The sequence below is a fragment of the Scardinius erythrophthalmus genome (genome assembly GCF_964197995.2).
Source record: "Scardinius erythrophthalmus genome assembly, chromosome: 11".
Classification (NCBI taxonomy): Eukaryota; Metazoa; Chordata; class Actinopteri; order Cypriniformes; family Leuciscidae; genus Scardinius; species Scardinius erythrophthalmus.
In genome coordinates, this window is record NC_138231.1 from 38,770,997 (window position 1) to 38,797,623 (window position 26,627).

Below are 26,627 nucleotides of genomic sequence, written 5' to 3' on the forward strand. Positions count from 1 at the left end.
ACATGAAAAAAAAACACTCATTCATTAGCAAAAAACAAATGAATAAAAATAAAAAAATAAAATAAATACAACATGCTTTAAACAATTACAGCCTATTAATGATAAATACAAATAAGAATAAATTAATGTCACGCAAAGATGTTAGGTATGGCGTGATGCGTATTACGTCATGACGTAAAAGACTCACTGGATCCTTTATGAACCGTTTCTTTGAAATGAACTGTTTGAGAGAACCGTCTCGCATCAATACCACTTCTCAAATGTGCCTTCATGCTTCCCGTACTTGAGTTCCTAAGTGACTCACTTGCCTCCATTGAGGAAACCCCGCCCACGCTGTCTTCTTGACACTCTGCTGGAAAACTGTTCCCTGTCTATTCCAGTGCATGTGTTTTCAAACCTCATCATGGAAGAGGCATGTCCACTTCTGCGATGCTTTCATGAATCACACATCTCTGAGCTTTTCAACGATGACGGCGTGCAAACGGTGACCTCGAAAGAACAGGTGAGCTTAACTCTTAGTATTAGTTAGCTAATTGGTACTAGCATAGAGCTAACTGTCTATTTACTCTGCTGCTACTGTGCTAAAGGATACAGTAATGCATACCGAAAATCCATAACTGTGTGTTCTGCACACAATGCTGTAAATAATATATATTCATATAAAAGATTAGCTCACCATAAACTGATATTTTGTCATCATTGTAGGAAATATAACATGAGAGTGTGTAAATAAAGACATACTCTTCATGTCTGAGTGAACTATCCCTTTATAAACGTTTTTGAACATTACCCTGTCAGGAACAATGTGAAATATTTTTCTCCAATGAGAATGTACTTATACTTCACGGGTTTATGTTATGTGGTACTGTAATGTATGACCTGCCTTATTATTATATGGGTGGTTGACCGTTAACTATGAAAATTATAAAGTGAAAGATGATGTTTACATGAAATCTTAGCACCAACATGGAAAATTTGCTTCAAAGACTTTTGAAATTATGCATGAATTAAAATGATAGCCTGCTATTTTTTTAAGACATACATAATAAAATTATATGATTACATAAGGATTAATTATTTTTATGTTTTAATTATTATTTTCCCTCAGAATTTTCAAGCACTGGTAGAAATTCCAGTACTCACTACTAAGTCATACTATGATTTTCAAAATTAATTTATAAGCCAGTTGACCATTTTTGTGTCTTTGTATGACACGCTGAACAGGATGTGATGTCAGCCACTCATATGCACACAGTCAGCATCAACCACAATGCTCCTTCTGTTAGCATGTCATTTGGCTTGCTGTTGTTGTCACATTTTCTGTTTGGTTATTTCACCTCCACATTTTTGTTTCCTGTTTTATTATTGAATCCAGAGAAAAGTTGAATGCAGTATTCAAGAGGTATACAGTGTTTACCAACAAATTCACACCTCACCGCAGTAAGTAAAGTTCAGCCCTTTCTGGACATTAATACAAAGCAGGATCTCCACAATATTCAGTTTCAATGTGCTGCTTTTGGACAGCAATTATTTTCTGTTATTCTGTACAAGTACATATTTTGTATGTGACGATGTCTTCAGCAGCAAAACCAACATCAGATTGTCCTCTGCTTGTGTCTGCTGTGTATGTGTTGTAGCATTATTTTTTCCACCCATTTGTATTATTTTGCAGCAGCATCACATCATATGCAGGAAAACGTCTCCGGTAACTATCGTAACCTCGGTTCCCTGAGAGGCGGGAATAAGACATTGCGTAGCAACGCTGTGGGAACTCCTCCCTTCTCCACTTTTGTTGAAATCTTATGGGCTAACACCATCTTGGAACAGCTGGCCAATTGTCACGAAGTATGCAAATACTGACAGGCTCGCGGGCAGTATAAAATGCACGGATGCGACAATTACGTCAGAATCACGACCTTAAAGGGGGGGTGAAACACTCAGTTTCAGGCAATCTCATGTTAATCTTGAGTACCTATAGAGTAGTATTGCATCCTTCATATCTCCAAAAAGTCTTTAGTTTTATTATATTTATAAAAGAAAGATAGACTGTACCGAGTCTTTCCGGAAAAAACGAGCGGCTGGAGGCGTGCCGTGTGGGCGGAGCTAAAGCTGTGCTTATGCGCAGATAGCTAACAACACACAGAGACATTTGAAGCAGTTTTACTCACCGCCTGCGGTTCCAACGCACGACCGTGAACCTTTATCGTTGGGACTGCTCCATCCTTAAGCATTAGACGATCTGCAAATCCGGCGTCGAACTGGGCCTTGTTTATAATACGATCATCGTAGAAATGCAGGGAACAAATAAAAACACTTGCACAACTCTGTTGATGCTCTGGAAAAACAAACTCCATCCACTGGTCCCTTAACGCCGGGTTCTTTGTGAATCTGTGCAGGGTTGTCTTGCCCTAGCAACCAAAAACCCACTTCTTTGGTGACATTGACTTCCCTAAAGCCGAGCACAGTGCTTTGATGGGCGTACTGCTCTGCTCTCTCGCTCTGGTCTACGGGTGCGCGCGCGCGCCCTTCCGGGAGAAGTGCCCTTAGGACCCGTATAAGGAAATTCCGCCCCATCTGGTGTCACACAGGCCCATACTCGAAAAAAAAATTCCGACAAACCGGAAGGAATATTTTTGCCACATAAATACTCCATCAAACGTACAACTTTATTTTTGAAACTTTGTCCATGTTTAGCCTGGGAATCCAACTCTTTAACAGTGTAAAAAACTCAGCATGCATGAAATAGCATTTCACCCCCCCTTTAACGCTTGCACAGCTGATCAAACAGCGAACACAGCGGCTAACGCAATGTCTCGTTCACGCCAATCAGGGAACCGAGGTTACGATAGTAACCGGAGACGTTCTCTTTCGAGAGCCGTAACTCTACATTGCGTAGCAACGCTGCGGGAACTGTATCTCCCACCGTGAGAGTAGTGAAGATAAGTCTGGAGAAACGGGGTCAAGCTACACCAGCCACGGAAGAGATAGACAGTCAGCCAATAGCCGTGCCGCTAGGAATGCTCGCATCTGAAAGGCGGTACTCGACCAGTGAGACATCAGCTCCGACCCCATCCAAATTTGCATATCCAAATGCAATGAAAGCAAAGGCTGCACTGATTCAGGGCAGACACAACACAGTAAGCACTTAAGCATGAGGGTTAAACACAGTGCCCCAACGGCAGTAGCGGCGACAGCTTAAAACTAGTAGCCAATACACAGTTAACAGCATAGTGGTAACCACTGCATAGTTGGATACAGTAGTTCACAATACATGAGTAAGAAACTTGGCGAACTCACCGAAAGGACTTGCGACGCCACAGACGGTACATCCAGCTTGTAAAATCTGGCAAAGGTGTTCTGAGCAAGACATAAATCCTGGATAGACATCCCTCTAGACCAGGCCCACAAAGAGGCAACCGCCCTTGTGCCCTTGAGCTCCGATGTTAAGGGGACAATCTTTCCCCTGCCAATGCGATAGCGTCGACTATCCAGTGAGAAAGTCTCTGTTTTGAGACAGCACGTCCCTTAGTACATCCACCAAAGAACACAAAAAGCTGGTCCGACTGACGAAAGGCCGAGCAATTCACATACGTCCGCAAACCCCTGACAGGGCAAATGGCGCTCTGAGCGCCAGCGTCACGCAAGGATGACGGCTCAGCAGATAAAGCGGACAGGGGAACAACCTGTGCTTTGAACGGTGTAGAGAGTGACTTCGGCACGTAGCCCCGTCTCGGCCGGAGAGTGACGCTGCAGTCGCCGGGTCCGAAACAGATACAATCATTGTTCACCGAGAACGCGTGTAAGTCTCCAATGCGCTTCACAGAGGCGAGAGCAAGGAGTAAAGCCGTTTTCAGGGAGAGCTCAATCGAAGCTAGGGGCTCAAGCGGTGGCAGAGAGAGAGAGCCCTCAAAACTAGAGCTAGATCCCACGGCGGCACCGATGGTGGCCGCGAAGGACACAATCTCCTGTGTACATACACCTTCAGTGTGGATGGCAAACTCCCACTATCCATTCTGTGCTGTAGGAAGCGCAAAACATCCGACACAGAACAGATCAGCGGGTCGATATCGATGTCCTGGCACCATTTTGCAAAAACTCCCCATTTCAGAGCGTAGAGGCACCTAGTAGAGGGTGGGCGCTCCTCCGCGAGTGTGCCCAGCTCTCGTGAAGGCAGAGTGTCTTGCTCATTTAAGGTCCCTGCAGCAGCCACACATAAAGATTCCACAGCTCGGGGCTGGGGTGCGATATCGTGCCGTTCGCCTGAGACAGCAGGTCCTTCTTGAGGGGGATTTGCCATGGGGGAGCCGCCATTATCAGAGCCGTCAGAGCATCTCCCGTCAGCGGGGAGTGGGGTAATATTGGCATTCTCGCGTCCTCGAGCCCTTATAGTTATTGGCTGCGACTCCGCGCTGCTCTGGGGCAGGGCGGGTGACACAGTGTTGGGTGTAAGAGGAGGAAAAAGCTCTTTTTGTGAAGGGATACATGTTTTTATTGTGGAACTCACACAAACAGACACAGCATTTACACAAACATTGCATTTGTCGTCTGCCGGAACATACGATGTAGAACACAGTGCTGGAGGACGGGGCCTCCAGCGGACTCTTTTCTCCTCTTGACTGGTCCGTTAGGATGAAGGCTTGGTCACCGAGGATGGCGCGCTGGCTCTCTCGCGGCGCAGGCTTCTCCTCTGAACCTGACGTTTCCTCCCAGGCCCCGTCCACTGCTTGCGGCAAACATCCGGCTCAGGGTGGGGTGCCGCGGCGGGCTGTCTAGCCGGTCCATGAGCGGGGCGAGGCGCCGAGGAAGAGCGAGATCTCGACGCGGGCTGGAGCGAGCGACGGGGCATCACGTGGCTCATTGCTTTTGTGCTTCTGCGTCTCTGAGAAACGCTCCGTGACTGACTCCACGGCATCACCAAAGAGACCGGAGGGAGTGACTGAAGCATTGAGGAGCGTCTTGCGGTCCGCGTCCTTCAGGTCAGCTAAGGTTAACCACAGGTGCCTGTTAAGGACGACCATAAACCCCATGGAGCGGCCAATGGCTTGGGCAGAGCGAGTGGTCGCCATAAGCGCGAGGTCCGTCGCCACGCGCAGATCCTTGACGACGTCAGCGTCCATGACACCGCCATACAGGGACTGCAGCAGTTTGGCCTGGAACACCTGCAGTATGGCCATGGAGTGAAGAGCAGCTTGTGAAAAAAAAGCTTGTGTCCGCGAAGAGGACAGGTGAGCGCGGTGACGAAGGATGACAGCGGCTCCAGGCCTTGCCATCTTCTTTCGCCTCCAGGCGGGGGAGGGCCCATCAGCGGCTCGCTGGCGGCAGTGGGCCTCGTCCCCGTTATGGCGCGAACCATATCTCTCCTGGCTCTTAGGATGTGCAGTGGCCGCAGGTGGAGTCCGTGAACGCCGCCTCGACGTGTGCAAGGCCCAGGCAGGCGACACAGAACTCGTGCTCGTCGGGCGGGTCAATGGGGCCTGCACAAATCTTGCAAGTAGACGCCATCGGATGTGTAGAGAAAAAGATTCTAGTTCTCCCGGTGCAGCTTCCACGGTGGCAGCGTGAAGAAAGCGATTCTGACGCAATTGTCGCTTTTATACTGCCCGCGAGCTTGTCAGTATTTGCATACTTCTCGACAATTGGCCAGCTGTTCCAAGCTGGCGTTAGCCCATAAGATTTCAACAAAAGTGAAGGGAGGAGTTCCTGCAGCGTTGCTACGAAATGTAGAGTTACCACTCTCGAAAGGGAACCTAAAGTCTATATACTAGTGAGATTTGCCTCGCGTACAGCTAATTTTCACCTTCTTCCACCACTGCATGATGTCTGTGTATTTCAGAGCGTATTTCCTCTATACTGAGAGCACTTGCAGATGAAATAAGACACCCAGATGTGATTAAAACTGATGTAATCAGACTGCGAGACAAAGGTTGTGTAAACTAAACATTTAGAAGAGATGCTGCAGTAGCACATCAGCTGTTCTAGCACATATCCAGATGGTACTTTTTGCTGTGTTGTCATATTTACAACTTTTTTAATTTTACACTCTAATAAGAAAACTGTGGGAAAACACACTTGTAGGTGCTACAAACATTCATCCAGGGAACAGATACATATTCAGATGATCCCATGCTTACCATTTATTGTCTGTAATATCATCAATATTTCAGGTTCTTGTGGTGCAGTAAATGTTAAATTGCTTTTACATAAATAATTAATAATTATATGCACTACTGTTTAAAACTTCAAGGTCAGTAGGATTAAATAAATAAATACTTCTATGAGGATGCATTAAATTGATCATAATTCACTGTTAAGACATTCACAATGTAAACAAAGTAAATGCTGTTCTTTTGAACTTTCTATCAAGCAATCCTAAAAAACCTAATTACGCAGCACTGATAATAATATAAGCTAATATAAGCTAATAATATATAATATAATAGCTTGAGATAAATTTATTGAGCACCAAATCAGCTTATTAGAATGATTTCTGAAAAATCATGTGACAAAAGAGTTGTTTTAAATAGTTTACATCCACAGACTGGCAATTAAATTATAGTTAATTTCATGAATGAAAGGACAAATTAATTATCCCGCGAGGGAAACGCAACAAATTTTTCAACTTCAGCATTACTTCTCATGAAACTTGCCTGTAGAAGGCCAGAAGTTGCTCTAGTCAGCTTATCACAATTTAATGAATTAAATTTCTTTGGCTCAGAACAAGGGTTAAAGATCTGTTCTCTCAGCTGAGGTACCCTCAAATTAGACATGCACCCGGCACCTCTGCGGCCAGCACTGAAGTCAAGCGTATTGTGTGTAGGCTGTGTTCTGACTCACTGACTCTATCATTTGAACACTGACACTTCCTTTGATGGGGATAATTGGAGGATGTCAGCTTAGTGGATGAACTTGCTCTGTACAAATAAGTTGTTGCCTTTTAGTGAGCTACTATAAATCTTTAAAAAAAGTTGAAATTGATCTTTTGCCACGTTGTGAATAAGGAGATCATTTAATGTAAAAATGATTTATAACAGAATTTGCAATAGCTAGATTCTAATAAGATGGTTAAATGGATGACTCTACACTGTTGTTGTTTTTTTCTTTTTTCAGGCCCGCTTTACTGAGGGAACAACACTATCATTATCTGAAGAAAGGTTTACGCCATCTATCTGATACATATGAGGTAAACAATGTCTTTTAAAGAAAAGAAAAAACTTAAAGGGATAGTTAACCCAAAATAGAAAATTCTGTCATTTACTCACCCTCATGTTGTTTCTGGCCTGTATGAAAACAACAACAAAAATTATCTAGCATAATGTTTTCAAACCAAGGGGGAGCAAGAGTCTATGTCTGTGGAAAAATTCTGATTATAAAAAAAAAAAAAAATAGAATCACTGCACTTATGCGTAGATCCATAAAAATATCAATGCTTTCAAATAAAAAAACAAAAGATCCGCTCTTGCTATTGTATTTTATAAAATATAATACATCATTTAACATTTACAGATATTGACATTATTATAGTTTCATTCTGCTTTATGAACACTGTTTGATAATCATGAGAATAACCACAACTTATTTTTTTATTTTATTGACAGTTATGGTACCAGAAACTTAAGCTTAAAGGGATACTCCACTTTTTTTGGAAATAGGCTCATTTTACAATTCCCCCAGAGTTAAACAGTTGAGTTTTACCGATTTCGAATCCATTCAGCCGATCTCCGGTGTCTGGCAGTACCACTTTTAGCATAGCTTAGCATAGATCATTGAATCGGACAGGACCATTAGCATCTCTCTCAAAAAAAATGACCAAAGAGTTTTGATATTTTTCCTATTTAAAACTTGACTCTCTTGTAGTTACGTTGTGTACTAAGACCGACGGAAAATGTAAAGTTGCGATTTTCTAGGCTGATATGGCTAGGAACTATACTCTCATTCCTGCATAATAATCAAGAAACTTTGCTGCCGTACCATGAGTGCAGCAGGCGTAATGATATGACGCAGCGCCTGAAAATAGTCCCCAGCTGGACTCATTGGTTACCGAGCTGGGGACTATTTTCAGGCGCTGCGTCATAACTAAAAGTGGTACTGCCAGACCCGGAGATCGGCTGAATGGATTCGAAAACGGTAAAACTCAACTGTTTAACTCTGGGGGAGTTGTAAAATGAGCCTATTTCCAAAAAAAGTGGAGTATCCCTTTAAAAGAAAACAATCCAAATAATATTTTCATGACAAGACAATGTTTTCATTGAGCAGCTTAGATATTCTGCTAAATATCTCATTTTGGGTTTTACGTTAAAAAGTAAGTCATACAGGTTTGAAATGACACAAGGGCATGTAATTGATGACAGAACTTTTATTTTTGGTTAAACTACCCTTTAAATGGCTTAGTAAAAAAAAAAAAAAAAAAAAAGTTGTTTAGTTTTGTTATTAACACAAACGCACAAAACGGGTTTTACACAAGGCCATTAAGGATCTACAGCCTTGCACATTTAAGACCATGTGATGCATTACTTGTGTATGTGAGTGGGTGGGAGGGAGAGAACACCATGCTTCTAGTTTTTGTGTATTTGTACGAGAACACCATGTTCCTGAGCAGCTCTGTGTGTAAGAGTGCTGGTAATGGCTGTTGAATCTGCATGTTGTCTGGCTTCAGTGTTTGGATGCCAGCCGGCCTTGGCTCTGCTATTGGATCCTGCATAGTCTGGAGCTGCTAGAGGAGCCTGTGCCGGCAGCTGTTGCCTCAGAGTGAGTACCAGCCCTTCTCTGCACATCATTATCAGTGTACACGTGGCATGGAGGCAGGTGTTAAAGGCCCCCTTACCCAGTTACTATCCTAGATAATGTCAAAGTTACATCAAGCTGTGACACAGATGCTTTCTTTCTCAATGCAAACTACGCTTCGATCGTTTTGTAGCTGCCGGGGTTAAAACCTTTATATCTTCTTATTACTTTGAAATAGACTGGAATAAAAATCTCTTATTCAAGTGACTGTGTTAAAGAGGTGAATTCATACGTAGTGTACTGTATTTTGTTGTGATTGTTACTGTATTCCTTAATGTTTGTTAAGGAATACAGTATACATACTGTATACATACATACTCCTTAATGCAGTATAAATACATTGTTAAAGAATCTTTTTCTTAACGCGATAGTTCAGCCAAACAGAATTATCTCTTTTGACTTTAATAGCAAAGTCAAATTAGAGATTGGAGTATATTTAGTATAATTGTATTTTCAGTCACAATAATAGGGATTCATAATATATCGCCATTATACCAGATTTTTATTTTCACTTATTGGCATCAGTCGATATTGCAAATTCTGCATGCTCATTTCCCCTGTTTTTACAATTAGATTACCACCTTTACCATCATCTTTTTTTTGATGAATGATACTGTTAAATGTAATATTTAGCAAATTTCAAAATGAATATTCATTTCTCCTACTGTACATTATAGTGTTGTGGTGTCTAAATTTACTTGTAGCATTTAAATTGATTGATTTTAGGTTTAAGAGGTTTATTTTCAATTTAGACTTAATAGATTTTTAATATCTGTCATTTATCGGCTATTGTTCATAACATGAAAATAAATGAAAGTGAATTTCTGGCTTTTTGTGTACATTTTTAGTTCTTCTCATTCATTTACATGCCTGTTGAAGTAAATATATATCACAACCATGAATGTTGTCTGTTAGTGTGTGCCAGTTTCTGGCCAGATGTCAGAGCCCGACAGGGGGCTTCGGTGGAGGTCCGGGTCAGCACTCTCACCTGGCACCCACCTATGCAGCTGTCAACGCCCTTTGCATTCTGGGTACAGAGGAGGCTTACAAAGTCATCAACAGGTTTCACGTTTGCTTTGTATTATCGCCTGTTTACCTTCAGATGTTGTGTGGATCATATTGCCATAGTAGCTCATTCTGTCTGCCCCCTCCCCCATCAGAGAGAAGCTGCTGGACTTCCTGTACTCTGTGAAGCAGCCAGATGGCTCCTTTGTGATGCATGTGGGCGGGGAGGTGGACGTCAGGTGAGTTCTGTCACCATGCTTTCAACATACCCTGAAGCATCTTCACAACGGCCATACATCTTTTTATTCTCCCTGTTGCGATGTGACTATACTGAGGCATTCTTCAGGAGTGACCTTTTACTGTTGCCAACAGACTAGTGCTAGAAAAATTCTTTATGTTCAACATAGGTCAGCGCTGATCCTACAGACTTTCAATCTTCTTCTAATAATGTAACTTGTGGTTATTGACATGCATAGTTCTGATCAGTGTCTGCCTGTTGTGTGTCTGATCTGATAGGAGTGCATATTGTGCAGCTTCTGTGGCTTCACTCACTAATATCATCACTCCCACCCTGTTTAATGAGACACACACTTGGATACTCAGGTAATTCCTTCCACATTCTCTTTCAAAACATGTGCCAATTCAGTTTCATTCAGATTATGTTGGGGTCAGGGTTATTTTAGTATTATTTATATACTATTATAGGATTTATTAATGCTTTGAATTAGCTTTTATTGATTTTTTTTTTTTTAGGTTGTCATTTTGTTTTGTTACTGTTATTGTATTTAGATTTAATTGAGTTTTTATACCATTTTAGTACTTAGACTTATTGTTTTCAGTTATTTGTCAAGTTGTTTAAATTTTTCATCTAATATTTATATAAGTTTTATTTCATTTAATACATTTTTCATCTAATATTTATATAAGTTTTATTTCATTTAATAAAAATTATATAACAGTATCTCATACTTTTTGTTTTAATTATCTATAACAACAATGGTTGGAGTTGAATGTTGCAAGGTTGAAGATTTATGCAATGTCAGTACTATAGAAATCTGTTTATTATTTTTTCCCTATAACAGAGTTGAACTATGGAGCTTGAAAAGGCCAATATAAGTATAAACAATCAAATACCGATAAAGAATAAAAAACAAACATCAAACCTCTGGTTTTTCGCAATGTGATTTAAAGGTCCCGTTGCATGCGATTCCATGTTTCAAACTTTAGTTAGTGTGTAATGTTGCTGTTAGAGTATAAATAATATCTGTAAAATTATAAAGCTCAAAGTTCAATGCCAAGCGAGATATTTTATTTAACAGAAGTTGACTACAAAAAACGGCTCGATTGGACTACACCCCTCTACATCCTGCATTTGTGACATCACCAGAACCGTTTCTTGACTAACCTCCGCCCACAGGAATGCTCCCTCAACTCTACTGGCTACTTGCGCACTTCTTATAACTTAGCCTACTGTGTTTACTCAGCTCTTACGGTGATTTTCTGAAGTAAATCTGACGCTTCATCTTTTGTGTGATGTACAATAAACTTTATTAAACTCATCAGTACATGTTTGATCATCATTCAGACAGCAGACTTGTAGGCTATTAATAAATAATGGATACATAGCCTACAAGCAGATGACAAATACGTTATAATAACCGTAATTAAACTACTAAACCATACCTGTTTCATCTCTATACAGCACTCTGTCTCTGTAGGCATTATTGTCCGACTCGAAATGAACGCCGTTACTGAGAGTTTCTGATATTATCATCATTCCGTGAGATGAATTTTTCCTGACAGACTGAGCACGAGCTCATGAAGCTCCGCCCCCTGTGTCGTCCAGCAGCACCTCATTTGCATTTAAAGGGGACACACTGAAACGGCTCGTTTTTCTGAGCCCCAAAAAATGTCAAGTTAAACATGCTGTAAAAAATGATCTGTTGGGTATTTTGAGCTCAAACTTCACATACACACTCTGGGGACATCAGAGACTTATTTTACATCTTGTGAAAAGGGGCATAGAACGGGACCTTTAAACTAATATACAGTTTGTCCCTTAAATTTGATGTCAACCCACAGAACAGGGTTGAACAGGAAAACAAATTCTGCATAAAAAAAAACTATAATATCCATAAATGCAGAATTTACATTGATGTTTATATAGCAGTTAAAATGTAATAGTTATGAATCAGAGCATGAACAAGAAACAAGAGCAAGAAACATGAACAAATTACATTTATTTATTGCACTCTAAAAAGCTCCTTTACACAGAACACGTTTTTACATTCTACTGATCTGCTTTTCCATTGCTTTTCTATGTAAGCATTCTCTAGAGTCTAGATGGACCATTGTGCTTGTGACTTTTTCGTCTATTGCATGCTAACAGCATGTCATTCGCAAGTATAAAGAAGTTCAACTTTTCCCCATGTGTCTCACATTTTAGGCAAAAATAAACATTTAAAGCATTTACCTTTCTGTCCCTAATATATTTCTGAGAATGAATCCCATAAATACTAAGATGTTGTGCTTTTCCTTCGAACTGCAGCTGTCAGAACTGGGAGGGCGGTTTAGGTGGAGTGCCAGGACTTGAGGCACATGGTGGCTACACCTTCTGTGGTACTGCCGCCCTAGTCATACTGGGCAAAGAACACATGCTGGATCTCAAAGCCTTGTTAGTAAGTCCTTTGTTTTGCTTTGGCTACACTTCCACCTTTCATTTAACCTGGCTCTTCCTGTCCGTTAGGGTGAATAAACTGAGGTTTATGAGATGCCTTAAAGGTCATTTGTGTGTATCCTGAACGTTGGAGGAGAAGCATCTCATTACTGGTTCCTCAGGGACACTAAACATGCTTGGAAATATTAACATCAGTGTGCGGTAATGTTGTAGATGCTTAGATCAGCAGATATTCATGGTCTTTGGCAGACATTGAAATTAGGGTGTTTTACAGTCCCAGGGCACAGGCAGATTTCTCTTAACGATAAAGCAGCAGCACTAATGATATTCCTGTGCTGATTCTTGTAAACCTGTAAATTGGAGGCTTTTCTCTCTTTTTCCTTCATTAGCGCTGGGTAACCAGCAGACAAATGCGTTTTGAAGGTGGATTTCAAGGCCGCTGTAACAAGCTGGTGGATGGGTGTTACTCCTTCTGGCAAGCAGGACTATTACCGCTTCTCCACAGGGCTCTTTTTAAAGAAGGTGACAACATATAAAGATAATCAAGCGATTGAAAATAAGGTTCTTTTTTTTTTTCCCAATGTATTTTGTGTCAAAATATAAACCCAACATGGTAGGGGTGGAACGGTACACAGAAGTCACGGTTCGGTTCATACCTCGGTTCAGACATCACGGTTCGGTACGAGTTCAGTTCAATGGAGGGAAAAGCAAAACAAAAATGTAGAAGGCAATTTTTTTTTTTTATTGTGCTTGTCTGTAGGCTGTACCACCAAAGGAAAATAAATGTCTTAAGTTTTACAATGCCTTGTATTTTTTAAATAAGTTTTATTAATAAAGTAAAGGCATAGAACCAGTTTATTTGTAGTGCATGGACAATAGTTTTATATAATTAGTTTATGAATTAAATTAATAAAAAGACCTTGAAATATGTTTGGTAATTGTACCTGAATGAATTTAAAATTAATTTGCTATATTTCAGATCAATATATTTGTTTTCCACTTTATTCTCATCTGAATTATATATAATTTATTTCTGTATAAAATAATACTACTGTTAAAAACAAATTTGATTTTCTTTTAATCAATGTAGAATGTGTAACTTACTGTGTTGGGTGACAGTTGTAGGTTACAGTTTGACAAGAGTTTACAGTTTGACAAAAGCACAATGTTGTGTTTTATTGCGAGTGTACACAAATTTAAGTAAACACTTTGCAGTTTGAATGTTGTCCTATGAACAAAATAACGGAGTATGTTTTTATGTTTCCACTGTTCGATCGCGCCCGCGCCTCTCTCAACACACACACACACGCAGGCACACACACAACATATTCCAGCATTGCAAACTTGACATCGCAGCCTGTCCATTATAGCTAGCCTGTCTATGATAATAGCCACAAAGCTTCAAAGCTAAGGCGGGGCTACAGATAAGGTGTCCCTAAAGCACCCGCGTATCTAACAGTAGTTCCGCATTACATTAATTAATTTGCACGCGAGTTTTTGTATTCTCCGTGTGTATTAATGCACCGAACCGTGCCGCCCGTACCGTTTCGGTTCAATACGAATACATGCCGTTCCACCCCTACAACATGGATATTTTGGGGTCTAATGTCATGTATAGTAATTTAACCTATGAAGAAAATATTACTGTGTATATAGGAGACTCAACGCTGAGTTTGAGTAGCTGGATGTTTGAGAGAAAGGCCCTGCAGGAATACATCCTCCTCTGCTGCCAGAATCCTGGTGGAGGCCTTCTGGACAAACCGGGCAAGTGAGTACAGCTCTTACACACATATATAAAAGAGTTTATCAGCTTGTATTAATATAACCAGTAATGTGTCAAATAAAGCAGTCATTCTCCTACTTTTTGGTTCCAAGGCCCCCCATCGTCCCCAAAAATATTTGAATGCCTCATAACCTTTACAGTTGGTTGTGATTTACTGGATAAGGATTTTTGTTCCTTGTTCTTGTCTAGAGTTAGTGTGGAGCAAAACTTTGCAGTTTGTGAGTGAATCGTTCTTTTAAATGGATTCTTTTCAATGAAGCGGTTCACAAACGAGTCTGAATTTTTTAGTTAGCGAATCTGATGCTTGCCTTTGCTGGAAAGGTCATAAAAATTACATTACATCTATCTTGTTTAACTGTAAGAATCAAAGTTAAATTAAAATGTGAAAAATACAACTGTCTTGGATATTTTGTCCTTTTACTAACTAAACAGACCATCCCAGACTTTCATAGTAGTTGATCAATGATTCCCCACAGGTCTAGAGATTTCTACCACACATGCTACTGTCTGAGTGGACTCTCAATTGCACAGCATTTCGGAAACAAAGACCTCCACAATGAGCTGATCCTCGGTCGAGACGAGAACAGACTGGTAAGAGATACTTAAAAATTCAGTTGAGCCCAGCCACATTGAGAATAATGCATTCATATAACTAAATGTTGTCATATTTCTTCTTTTCAGGCACCAACTCATCCAGTTTACAACATCTGTCCAGAGAAGGTCGCCCAAGCGATTGAACATTTCCACCTGTTACCTGTTCCACTTCAGACGGGAGCTACGGCAAATGCGATGGACCAGTCATAGACTTTTCCCTCTTTTTTTTATTGTAAAAATGTTTGGGGATTTGAGCTAGCTTGACCTAACGCAGAGGCATCTTCTGTAAATGCTGTAGCCAAATGTCCTTTGCTGGTCTGTAAGCATCTACAGGTGGGGAAACACTCCGAGGGCCTGATATACTACAGCTTCAGCATGGGGTTGTGGGTTTTAGCCAGGGAAAACGGTAGAGACTGACAAGGCAAGGTGTTTTTCATGCACCAGTCATTGATTGATACTTTATTGCACATACCAGCTTATTTTGGGCTTTGTGAAACATTAACCAGAGTGCATGTGACAGTAGGTTCTGGACAGAAATAAAGACTTGGATGAAGGTGTGTTTTTATTTTTCGGTTAGTGCATTATGTATTATCTATATTCACTATGGGCAGTCCATCATTTGACTTTTATTTCTGTCATCTCTAATTGAGTGCTATTTGACAGATATGACTGAAACAAATATATGGAAATAGTCTTGGTACAACACTCAGCCATGAGTACAGTGTTTACATTTTGTAATTCTGTCACCTTTGTTGTTTAATGAGCATTACAACTGTATTCAATAATTCAATCATCATGCTTTTAAACTGAATATGCTGGCATGAAGTATCAAAACAGAATGGCATTTCATCTTATTACATTAAAGGAACAGTTTGTCCAAAAATGAAAGTTGTCATTATTTACTCGCTCTCATGTCTTTTCAAACCCGTATGACTTTTTCTTTTGTGGAACACAAAAAGAGAGATTCAGCAGAATGATGACATTGCTTTCCATCAATTAAAGTGAATGACGACTGAGGATGGTTTTGTGTATGTGCATTCCATAACATTTCTAATCGAAATTAGTTTATTCAAACAGTGTAAAGGCCATTCACATCTTTTGATTTGTATCTTTGACCATGCAGAAATATGAATGAGATTTAAGAGCTATGATGGAGAACATTTTCAACGAATAATGTAAATTTTCAATTATTCCTTACTCAAAGCTGTTTAATGCCTACAGAAAACTTTGATTACAGTGCACAAATAATATGGACCACTGTTTTTGATCTTAACATCATTATATTAAAAATGATCTTAAAGTCATACAGGTTAGAACTATGAGGGAGAGTAAATGATCGGGGGTGTGGAACTATATTTATGAATATACATTTTCATAACTATGCCATGCGTTTGCAAACATTTATGGCCATTATAAGATTGATGCACACCAGTAATGTTTTTATCTAATGCACATTTAAAAGAACTACTTAAATGTCCTAATTTAACCAAGGCCTAATCCTGGCTTTAGCCAGGGACACACTTAACAACTGTAAGGCCGATTACGAATGTAATTTGATACTTGCGACTGATCATGTCCAAACCATGGTCCAAACGCGCCAGGTCAGAGACAATTGCGTTCAGTCAGTGTTTAAAATCTGCTCCAGTTGTTGGAAACAGTCTGTAAGTGTGTTCAGTTCAGTCTTAATACGTTTCAGCTAGTCGTTAAGTGTGTCCCCGACATTAATCTAAACCCTATCTGTGAAACCAGGCCTGGATCAGATAGAAATTGCAAAAAAATATATTGTTGTGGGGAATGGGGAACCCTGGAGTCAAAAAGGTTGAGAACCACTGGTATAAAAGAACCACACAATGTATGTAAAGGATAAAATAGTTTTATTTATAATTCTTAATGTAAAGGTAGGCCTCAACTTGCAAGACAACTGTTGGCAGTATGTACAACATACCTGTAATTTCCATGGAATGGAATCAGACAAAGAAAGACCTACTCAGTTTTACTAATGTCCTAAGTGGAAAATATGGTAAAAGATACACACACACACACACACACTCGCGCACTCACTCGCGTCTCCTAGACACTCAAAATGCAACTTTTTTTGCGGTGTGCAGCGGTCGAATTTCCGATGAACATTTAGAACATTTACCTTTAAAAGTCACGACATGAATCTACTCTTTCAATATCGACTATCTTCGTGGGGGGATACATCATTTGGAACGTTTATATTCCCAGAATGGAGTGAAATACATAAAATACATGTTTGGGAGGCTCAGATGACAGATTCAAAATATATGTTTTTTTTTTTTTTCACTTTTTAACCCCCATAAAAAAAAAAAAAAAAGGTATCTTTTTTTCCCCCAACCTGTAAACTTTACTACATCAGGCTAAAACAACAAATACAACACAAGCTCAGCAGCCTTCCCATAAAGAATGTTGGTTTTCTTTTCGTTTTTAAATAAGGGATTTTATCAATAACATTTCAAGACGTATCACTCGTCCCCTAGGTTTAACAAGGGCTACATTGATAGATGCTTTAAAAACAATCCTTTATGGAAAAGTAACATATTTAGAAAGGCAAACCACTCGGGACAATTCAGCTATGGGTAAGTTCTAAGCAGGCTTTAAGATATTCAACAAAAATGTATATTTTAGCAGTGCTAGGAGTTGTACACCTCATTCAACCCTTTGAATTTCCACCTGGAGGGATTGCAGACAAGGGTACAAAAAAAACAAAAAAACAAAAAGCATCAAGTCCTTAAGTTGCAAAGCTGCCACATTTTGGGTTTAAATCATCGTTTGTTGTTGCGTGTGCCAGGACGCAAGATGGACGAACAGAGTCGGAGAGGGAGGGAGAGTAAAAACAAGCCGTGTTTTCCGTGAGTGTTCTTCCCGTAACTAGCGTCCCCCGCTCTTCCAAACCTGGCGAAGAGGTTTCTTCAGGCGAGGTTTCTGAATCGAGGGTTGACATTCACTGAAAGAGATTGATCAAGGTGGTTTGGGGAGATTGAGGTACACAAAATACAACAAGAAACAGGCCAATGCTGTGACTCTCCCTCCCCTCAGAGGAGAACTTTGTGGAGCGGGCCGAGGATCCGCTATTTAGCTATCCTCCCCGCGGTGCTTCTTCCGGGAACGCTGTTCCTCCGGCTCAGACTCTGAGCTCGAGTCGGAACCACCGTCAAAGGCTGATACAGCGCTGCCCTTGGGGTTGGTGTACAGGCTGCTGTCTGAAGAGGAGTAGTTGGCCTGGAGCTGTGTGGTCCCCTTGACTTTCTCCAGTGCCCGCACTGGAAATTAAAGAGACAAGACGACACACTCTTCAGTTTCTACTCAAAATCATGTTGTTGGGATTCAAATTAGGCTTTTCCTTCAGCACACAAATCACCATGACCAGAGAGCAAAAGCATGGAATAACACAGCGACACCCACCTTGTTGCTCCAGCAGGGCGTTCTGCCTCTTCAGATCGTCGATGTCTTGTTGGTGTGTGTGGTTTTTTCGTCGCATGTACTGGATGTACTCTGTGGCTTTGTCTAGGATTTGGGCTCGGGATGCCTGTTTGATAGATTGCTGTCAGCAACAAATGAAAAACTAGAATTTGACGCAAGGAATGAAGTATCATTGCACATACATAAACCCCAAAACCCATTTCATCCAAACAACCCTAATGAACACATACAAACAGCTTAAAAACCTTCTCTTTTGGTAGCTACACATTTCTGAAGTAAAGGGAAACAGAAAAGTCAAGTGTTTAATCTGACCTTTTCTTATCTCTTGCTTTTGACTGACTAAGAAATTAAATACACTTCATGTTCTATGTTTTTCCTAATGACACATTTATAATTGGTTTATGTACTACAAACACTTGTGCATTACTTCATCTTGGATATTATACAATGTAAAATAGTGTTTTTTAAAGTCACTAATATTTAATGAGGCTTTTTATCAGAATAATAGTTTCTACACTGTAAAGTATATCAATAATGCAGTTCTAATTGACACAGCCTTTATTAATGTTATGAAAACACTTCATAGATGCCTAAAAAAACCACACATAAACCATACTGTTGTAATCGTGTGATTATTGTCTTCATGTTTCAGCTTTTTATTTGGCTCCAGCTATAGCTGGAGTACATTGTCCATAAGGGATTTCATAAGTTTTTACTTCTTTTATAGGGAGTTTTATACTTTCTGGAAGTGAGAGAACTCTGGCTTTGAGTATGAATGAAACATTTCATTTCATTTCATCAGCGATTCATAATGCTTACATCGCCTCATTTCAGACAAGAATAAAACGTCAGGTCATGCACAGACTATCTTGTCCCTTTGAATTTAAATCCAAGATTTTATTCACATTGGCCCATGAAAAACTCCACAAGAACACACTTGCCCGAAAAAAAGTGCAGTTCTTATAATGGTACTTCCAACCAAAAAGTAATTTTTTGAGATTTGCGATTATCTTTATATTTGCCATCATCTAACGCTAGCTTAATCTAAATGTAAAATAGAGCACAATTAAACATCTAATATCAAGTGATACCAGTAAAATCCCTAATATCATCCAATAACAAATATCGTACCAATATATTATGCATCCCTAGTCATGCGACTCATTTTAATAGACTGAAATATAACAGAAACCATGAACTTTTGCATATATACCTAGAGGAAAAGTAGCTCTAACATAAGGGTCAAACTATTATTTCTGCTACACTCTTGAGCTCTCTATTTTAGATACAAGACACACAAGAGGAAAGAGAAACCGCATTTCCCCCTGTAATGGCTTCCTGGCACCAAACTGTACATGGATCACATCAATCAGTCTGGATCTACTCTGCTCTCAATTCTCATTACACTAGTAATTCACACCATCCAACTTGGGTTAGTTCACCCAAAAATGAAAATTCTGTCAGTAATTACTCACCCTCATGTTGTTCCAACCCCGTAAGACTTTCGTTCATCTTCGGAACACAAATTAAGATATTTTTGATGAAATCTGAGAGCTGGATCAGTCCTCCTGCAGGCTTATGGACACCTTAACTGGCTGGCCCAGAAAATGTATTAAAGACATTGTTAATAGTGACTCCAGTGGCTCAATCTTAAGTTTATAAAGTGACGGGAATACTTTTTGTGCGCAAAAACAAACAAAAATAACGACTTTATTCCACTTTTCATTTCCTTCTCTCTGGACCGAGTTTTTTTTACGTAGTGTAATAGCGTAGCGCGTCTGTGTTTCACGTCACCACGTATCACACATGACCAGAGTCGCCCAATAGTGAGCCTACGTGGTGACGTGCAACACAGACGCGCCACGCTTAAACACTACGTAAAAAGACTTGAGGTCCAGAGAGAAGGAAATGAAAAGTGGAATAAAGTCGTTATTTTTGTTTGTTTTTGCGCACAAAAAGTATTCTCGTCGCTTTATAAACTTAAGATTGAGCCACTGGAGTCACTTGGACTATATTAAAAATGTATTTAATAAATTTTCTGGGCCAGCAAGTTATAGTGTCCATAAGCCTGTGGAGGAGTGATCAGCTCTCAGATTTCATCAAAAATATCTTAATTTGTGTTCTGAAGATGAACGAAAGTCTTATGGGGTTGGAACAACATGAGGGTGAGTAATTACTGACAGAATTTTCATTTTTGGGTGAACTAACCCTTTAAACTGCAACTTAAAACATCAGGGAAATCAACAAAAGCTAATCAACTCATAAGAACATTTAAACCCATTACATTCAATTAACAGTTTCAATGTAATACAGTAGACATTTCATTGACAAAAAACACACAAAACAACATGACTTCTTGTGTTCCTCATGGTTTTACCAATGACATTTACCAACCTTTTCCCCTTGCAAGGCGGGAACGGAATCCCGAAGGCTGTGAAAGCTGTCTTTGATGTGGTCCCTACGTTTGCGCTCCAGCGCATTGTGATGTGCCCGTTTGTCTGCCTGCAATGAGAGAATCACAATGGCTTCAGCCTCTTCGCTTGTCACGGTGCCATTGGGTTACAGTGTTAGTCATAAGGAAACATTTACAGTTCAACTAAACTTTTTTAAATTGTATTGTAGACCTTTAAATGTCAACAAAAACTATTATATTCTATTGTTTTAATCAAGTGATACTGACAATTATAAAAAAAATTGAGAGACTTTTAAGTTGTATGATGTCAGTTTTTTGCAGCTTATTCTTTTGGACCATGTTTGTCAGAACATCCACAATTTATTATAACTTCCATTAGTTATTTTAAGACATACTAATATGTGAATTAAAATATCTGCTATTAGGACGCAAAAAAAAAGATTGCAATTGCACTATCCCACAAAAAGTCTCTATGTTCGTCAAGCCTGGTTTTAGTACCCTGAGACTGTGGCCTGAAAAAACAACATGGTCACTGGAGTCCAATGTCACTGGGCTTGGCCAAGACACTGTTATTACATAAAGGCACAGCTGTAAAACCTGTTTCGAATCCAGTGACTCATTAACAAGAGCCTCTTTTGCATTCCGTGGAAAAAGGGGCAAAACGAAAGCAGTTATCCAAATGTTAAAGTGCCACCGGGCAGCACAAAGACATTCCAATGTCTACGCACCACCTGGAAGAGCGAGGTGTGGCCATAATGTTACTGGCAGATCCAGGCTGTCTGTCTGATGTCTAAAAGGTGACACTGTACACTGCCACTGTCAGGATTGTATTACATCCACGCGAGGTGACAGACTGCTCAACATGTCGAGGGCTATTCTGCACTCAAGTATAGTGAAAATTACACTCTGCATATGGCTTCTCCACAATTTTATCATAACAAAAAACATCAGCAATGTCTCTAGTGAAATTATAGGTATAAAAGGCTATAAATGACATAAAAGAAACCAAAATGACAAGCAGTATTGCTGAGGAAAGCTTTGAATATACTCCTCAACACGCACTTCTGTTGTCTTATGATCTCAACATCCTGATAAAAAAAAAATATTTCCTCCCAGCACAAAAAGAAGGGGGAGATAAACAGGACTTCAGAGACATTGCAGACCTTGTGTCTCCAGTCTACCCAATGAAAACTCAAGGCTAGTGAAAACAAGCCTGCTTTGTGATGAGTGCTATTTTAAACGTCCCACTATGAACCCCACGACACACTTTGCAAAGACTGACCAGCCGCTACTAAAAGCGAAAGTTCACCCAAAAACAAAACGTCTGTCGTCGTTTACTCACCACACGTCGTTCCAAGCCTGTATGACATTCGACTGTGGAACACATAACATGTTTATTGTCCATTCAATGAAAGTCATTTTGGACAGTTGAAACATTCTTTGAAAAATCTTCTTTTTGTTCCACGGAACTATAAATACAGGTTTGGACTGATTTTAATGCGAGTAAATGCACTTTAACGGCAAAAAATATTTACTGGTTGGGAAGCCAAAAAATGGCAATGAAAATAACTCTACTATAGTGTTAAACTTCGTGATGAAGGTAAAATTAGTCTCAGTCTAGGGTGCGAAAGGGACAACAAGCCCATTCTCTAGAGAAACAGAGCAGCCCGAGTGCATGGCATGCTGAGCAAACAGGTTAGGGTTACATGTGGGGGGAAAAAATCCATGTGCAGAAAATAAACTATTAATCGACACTTAAAAGTCTTTAAAATACATAGTAAGATCATTCTGGTAAGACTGGTCCCATCCCATAAAATCCCAAGGTCAGGCCTTTTTAAGTTTATGAAAATGTCCAAATTTACATTTCAATCCATTTTTTCAGACATTTAACAGTTTTGACTTCTTTTAAACTAAGCAATTAGCAATGTAGTTTCGATTTGGTTTTGGAAATTAGCTACTCTATGCCATAACCGCATTCCTACACTACACTTTTCTCTTTAAAGATGCACGTTTAAGGCATGAAGCCAGGCAGCAGGTGCACGCAATTGCTCAAAGCTCTAGATTATTGTGATGTCAATGGCAAAAACAAAAGCATTATGCTTTAATTGCAAATGCATGAGTAACGCAAGGCGTGGAAGCTTGACAGACACCAAGCCCCTTAATTCACTGGCCGGACTGGAAATTTGTTATTGTGATATAATTTCACAAATAAATTAAAATCACATAATCATCAACACCTTCACATAGATCCAAACCTGTATGACTTTAATGCAGAATATAGAAAATTATAAGGGACTGACAAACTTAGTCACCATTCACATGCACCTTTTCTCATTCTACCAAAGATCTTTTGCGTTTCACAAACAGCATAATGATACATAAATGACGGAACTATCCAAGTTGGTTCCCACACATCTACACTGAATAAACCATACCGTGTGTGTGTGTGTGTTTGTGTGTGTGTGTGTGTGTGTGTTATAACTTTTGTTTCATTTTTGTTTTTTTCTTTCCTATCACTGTTTTGTGTGTGTGTGTGTGTGTATTAATAATTTGATACAAATGTATATAAAAAATGACTTTGAAAATTGAAAAGGGGGATGTTCCATAGGTTCAGGATTAATATTTAATGTTGCTTATTTATTCATACACAGTCTAATCTAAGAAAAACAAGATCTCATAGGGGTTAAAAGCATGAATTACAACCCTGCCGTCGTATGGACGTCGTCCAATAATATCCCATGTAAGTTACACCTGCTAGCGTCGCGACACGACACGCTAGACCGCTCGTTTATAGAGAATTCGTTCGTCAATTTTGACGCGAGCGTTCTAGCGTATCGCGCCGCGCACTCGCTATAAGCCCTGCGCTCACTCACTCACGTCCCTCCCTCCTGCAGCAAGTGCCCTGCTGTCGAGCACTGTACTCCCTGAACCGACTCAAAACAAGCCGACTGCGTGTGTCTCTGCCCGTGTTCATCGAATCCACCACATCTACCCCCTTTTAGGCTTGATCCTATCTTGTTGTGTCGTCCAACGATGCAAATTAGTTACGGCCGTTCAGTACCTACCCGGAAATAAATTGTAGCTAATCTCAAAAAGAGAAGATATTTTCGGCATTAAAGGTTAAACTGGATTAATTGCTCCACTTATTACGCACCACAGAGTGAAATGTCGGTGATTCTTCCTGTAAGAAAACAGAACAGAAAGTACAATTGTAGCTACAGCTGTAAGAGGGATACTTAACTGGCTATTGATGGATGCAATGCACTGTTTTAGTACATAGCATCGCAAATGTACAAATATGGAGACGAGTATAGACTCGACCCCGTGTGTAATTGCTCATCTGGCTGGATATTCTCATTAGGCTGGCTAGAAAATTATTTCCAACGCTAGGTTGGCTAACTAGCTAACAGGCTAGCCTCGTATTGAGGCTCAAGAATTGAAAATACAAGAGGTTTAATTCTCAAACATGCAGAGTAAAAACAAAAAATAACTGTACTCACATCACTATCGACCTCGATATCATCGTTGTCGCTCATTCTTCGGCGAAGATAGATAAATCTACACGAAATGTTGTTTTGAAAACAACATGAAATGGGGCCCAAATCAAATGAACAAACAGGAGAGATTCACTGCTTACACGAAACGAGATCAACGGACTCCATACACGTGACTCGCCTACACACGGACATTAACCGTGGCTTGTCACGTATGTGACCGCGGCGCAAAGCATTGTAGGACTTGTTGTTTTTTAGAACCGTGGCTGTCGGTCGATGTAACAACGAATCTATTATGTAGAACTACAACTCCCAGTCAGCGTTTCGGCGTGGCGCCTCTGCTTCGCGTTGAAGGAAAGCCCTTTTAGTGGGAATGCGTTATGGTAATTGTAGTTCACTTTATGTCGCGTTTCCAGCAAGACACGTGGAAAGTGCTCAGTGCTGTTTGTGGCTAATGCGCTGATTACTAATACTACAAATATGTATACGTAATATCCTACTACATTATAAATATTTCGTGTATTTTTAATATTCTTTTTTCACTATTATTATTAGAGTAATACAAACCACATATAAATAGTTTACAATATCAATAGGGTTATCTAAATAAACTTAATCCATACAGATTGTTACTCTTATGAAATACTACATTTTGGTTTCTTATTAATATATTTTAGATAGGCCTATAACTAAACAACAACTTGTTAAACAACAAGTTTAACAACAACTATAACTAAACAACAACTAAGCAAGTTTTACAACTTGCTTTACAACAAAGCAAGTTGTAAAAAAAAATATAAATTAAAACTTTTATGAAATTAACTAAATAAAATTATTAAGGTTTAAAATAAATTAGATACAACTTCTGCAGTTAATAACAAAAGAATGTCCATAGGTCAATGAAAAATACTCATAATTCGAGATTAACAACATATTTTTTTGCTGTTGACTGATTATCAAAAATTAAATCTGTATTTGAAATTATAAATGCCTAAATAATGGTTTCAATATTCTGACATCCATACTATTAAAAATAGTTATCAATACAAAATACATTTTTCTTAATAGCCAAAAGAGCTCTATATATATATATATATATATATATATATATATATATATATATATATTATAATCTTATCATCACACACATCTAGATAAAATACAGCAGACCATTATCAAATGCACGTGCTGGTATTATATAAGACCACTGAACTTTATTTAAAATGAAATTGTTCTGTTGTAAATAAACAGTCAACAATAGAGATCAATGTCAGACTCCCTAAAAAGCAAGGCAGATAGTGTATTTTTTCCCTCTCTCCTCAAAATAGTGCTACAGATAAGGAGCTTAAACAGTGGATTATAAGAGCTGCTGGATCAGTAAAAGGGTAAAAACAAGCACATCGTTGTGTTCACTCCCCCACAAGGTCAGAGTACCAAACAGGACTCTTGCAAACATGTCACTAACCCTTTCTCATTATCCGATCTTTACTCTGACCACCTTATGCCAGAACAAATAATACAGCATACCTGACACACCAGCATCCTTGCCCCAGACCTCATATATTGTATATGAACTAATAAGTCATGGCTTTTTTTTGTTGTTGCTCTTATTACAATTAAATATTAATTAGCCAAGTAACTTCTCATTTACTCATGCATTCGATTTATTTCCTTTTTAAATTCAAATTTATTCATGCACTTTTCTGAATCCACATTGTGCCTATATGGTTAAAGAATGTACACAAATGCACAGCATGGGGTGTCAATACTAGGGATGCCATGCAGTCCTAAGGCCAAATCCCCTCTTCCAGTCATTTTCATAATGTTCCCTCTTCATTTGTAATGATCCATTTGTGCACTTCCAACTGTCTGTTTTCTAAATGCTACTGGCTGTGGAGAATGAAATGGACTACAGAAGTCTGAAGCAGGATGAAGGGTGATTGCCCTAAAAAGCAGCTTTGTCTCTGTGGCAGCTCACAGAAATGATCTCAGACAATCTATGTGACCCACCAGCACCCTTCCCCCATGCCTCCTCAGGGGGCTCTGCTTCACTGCAGGATTAATCTGTCCCACCCAGTTCCCTTTCAGAGAAACGCAATGCCAGTGTATATGTAAATACACACATTAAATCAGTCAAATACAAAAATATGCATATACTGTCATAACACTTCATAATGTAAGTACCGTTATATTAAATAAAGGCTTACAAATACTTAAAATATGACATGAATAACATACAGTAGATTAGTAATTAAATTTTGATGTACCATAAAGTATAGTCACTTTTCAGATAATTTTGTTATGTAGCAAGTATTTAATATTCAACACTAGATGGCACTATCAATTAAGAATATACCTTGTAAGAATAAACTTTTCAGATTAAAATAATGTTCAAATGTTTATGACTGGATTTTTAAGTGATCTTGATTCATTGGA

The 26,627-nt window shown here is 39.4% G+C and overlaps 2 protein-coding genes across 7 annotated transcripts; one reads left to right on the top strand and one right to left on the bottom strand.

The window, feature by feature from the left end:
* Positions 1-212: 212 nt before the first annotated feature.
* Positions 213-15,393, top strand: fntb (farnesyltransferase, CAAX box, subunit beta). The gene is made up of 12 exons (XM_081379542.1): positions 213-502; positions 1,376-1,440; positions 7,108-7,180; positions 8,654-8,745; positions 9,697-9,843; positions 9,942-10,025; positions 10,303-10,389; positions 12,335-12,464; positions 12,853-12,985; positions 14,120-14,231; positions 14,723-14,837; positions 14,928-15,393. Exons 1-12 carry the CDS (start codon positions 404-406, stop codon positions 15,048-15,050), a joined length of 1,260 nt encoding a protein of 419 aa, XP_081235668.1. The 5' UTR covers positions 213-403; the 3' UTR covers positions 15,051-15,393.
* Positions 15,394-16,697: 1,304 nt separating this feature from the next.
* max (myc associated factor X) lies at positions 16,698-24,644 on the bottom strand. Of its 6 annotated transcripts, none has more exons than XM_081378405.1 (5): positions 24,335-24,420; positions 24,198-24,255; positions 20,679-20,786; positions 18,267-18,405; positions 16,698-18,124 (listed from the first exon to the last, which is right to left on the bottom strand). In XM_081378405.1, exons 2-5 carry the CDS (start codon positions 24,231-24,233, stop codon positions 17,937-17,939), a joined length of 471 nt encoding a protein of 156 aa, XP_081234531.1. In that variant the 5' UTR covers positions 24,234-24,255; positions 24,335-24,420; the 3' UTR covers positions 16,698-17,936. The 6 variants fall into 6 exon arrangements, with proteins under 6 accessions (XP_081234531.1, XP_081234529.1, XP_081234527.1 ...); XM_081378403.1 differs by adding an exon at positions 23,852-23,878 and having other exon boundaries at positions 18,267-18,390; positions 24,198-24,420; XM_081378401.1 differs by adding an exon at positions 23,852-23,878 and having other exon boundaries at positions 24,198-24,384.
* Positions 24,645-26,627: the final 1,983 nt, after the last annotated feature.

Coding starts and splice junctions, on each gene's coding strand:
- fntb (XM_081379542.1), top strand. CDS start 404: ATGGAAGAGGCATGTCCACTTCTGCGATGCTTTCATGAATCACACATC. Junction 9,844..9,941: donor GCTTACAAAGTCATCAACAG/GTTTCACGTTTG, acceptor CTCCCCCATCAG/AGAGAAGCTGCTGGACTTCC. Junction 10,026..10,302: donor GGCGGGGAGGTGGACGTCAG/GTGAGTTCTGTC, acceptor CTGATCTGATAG/GAGTGCATATTGTGCAGCTT.
- max (XM_081378401.1), bottom strand. CDS start 24,233: ATGAGCGACAACGATGATATCGAGGTCGATAGTGAT. Junction 20,787..23,851: donor CACCGACATTTCACTCTGTG/GTGCGTAATAAG, acceptor CTCTCATTGCAG/GCAGACAAACGGGCACATCA. Junction 18,406..20,678: donor CCGCCTTGCAAGGGGAAAAG/GTTGGTAAATGT, acceptor TGTTGCTGACAG/CAATCTATCAAACAGGCATC.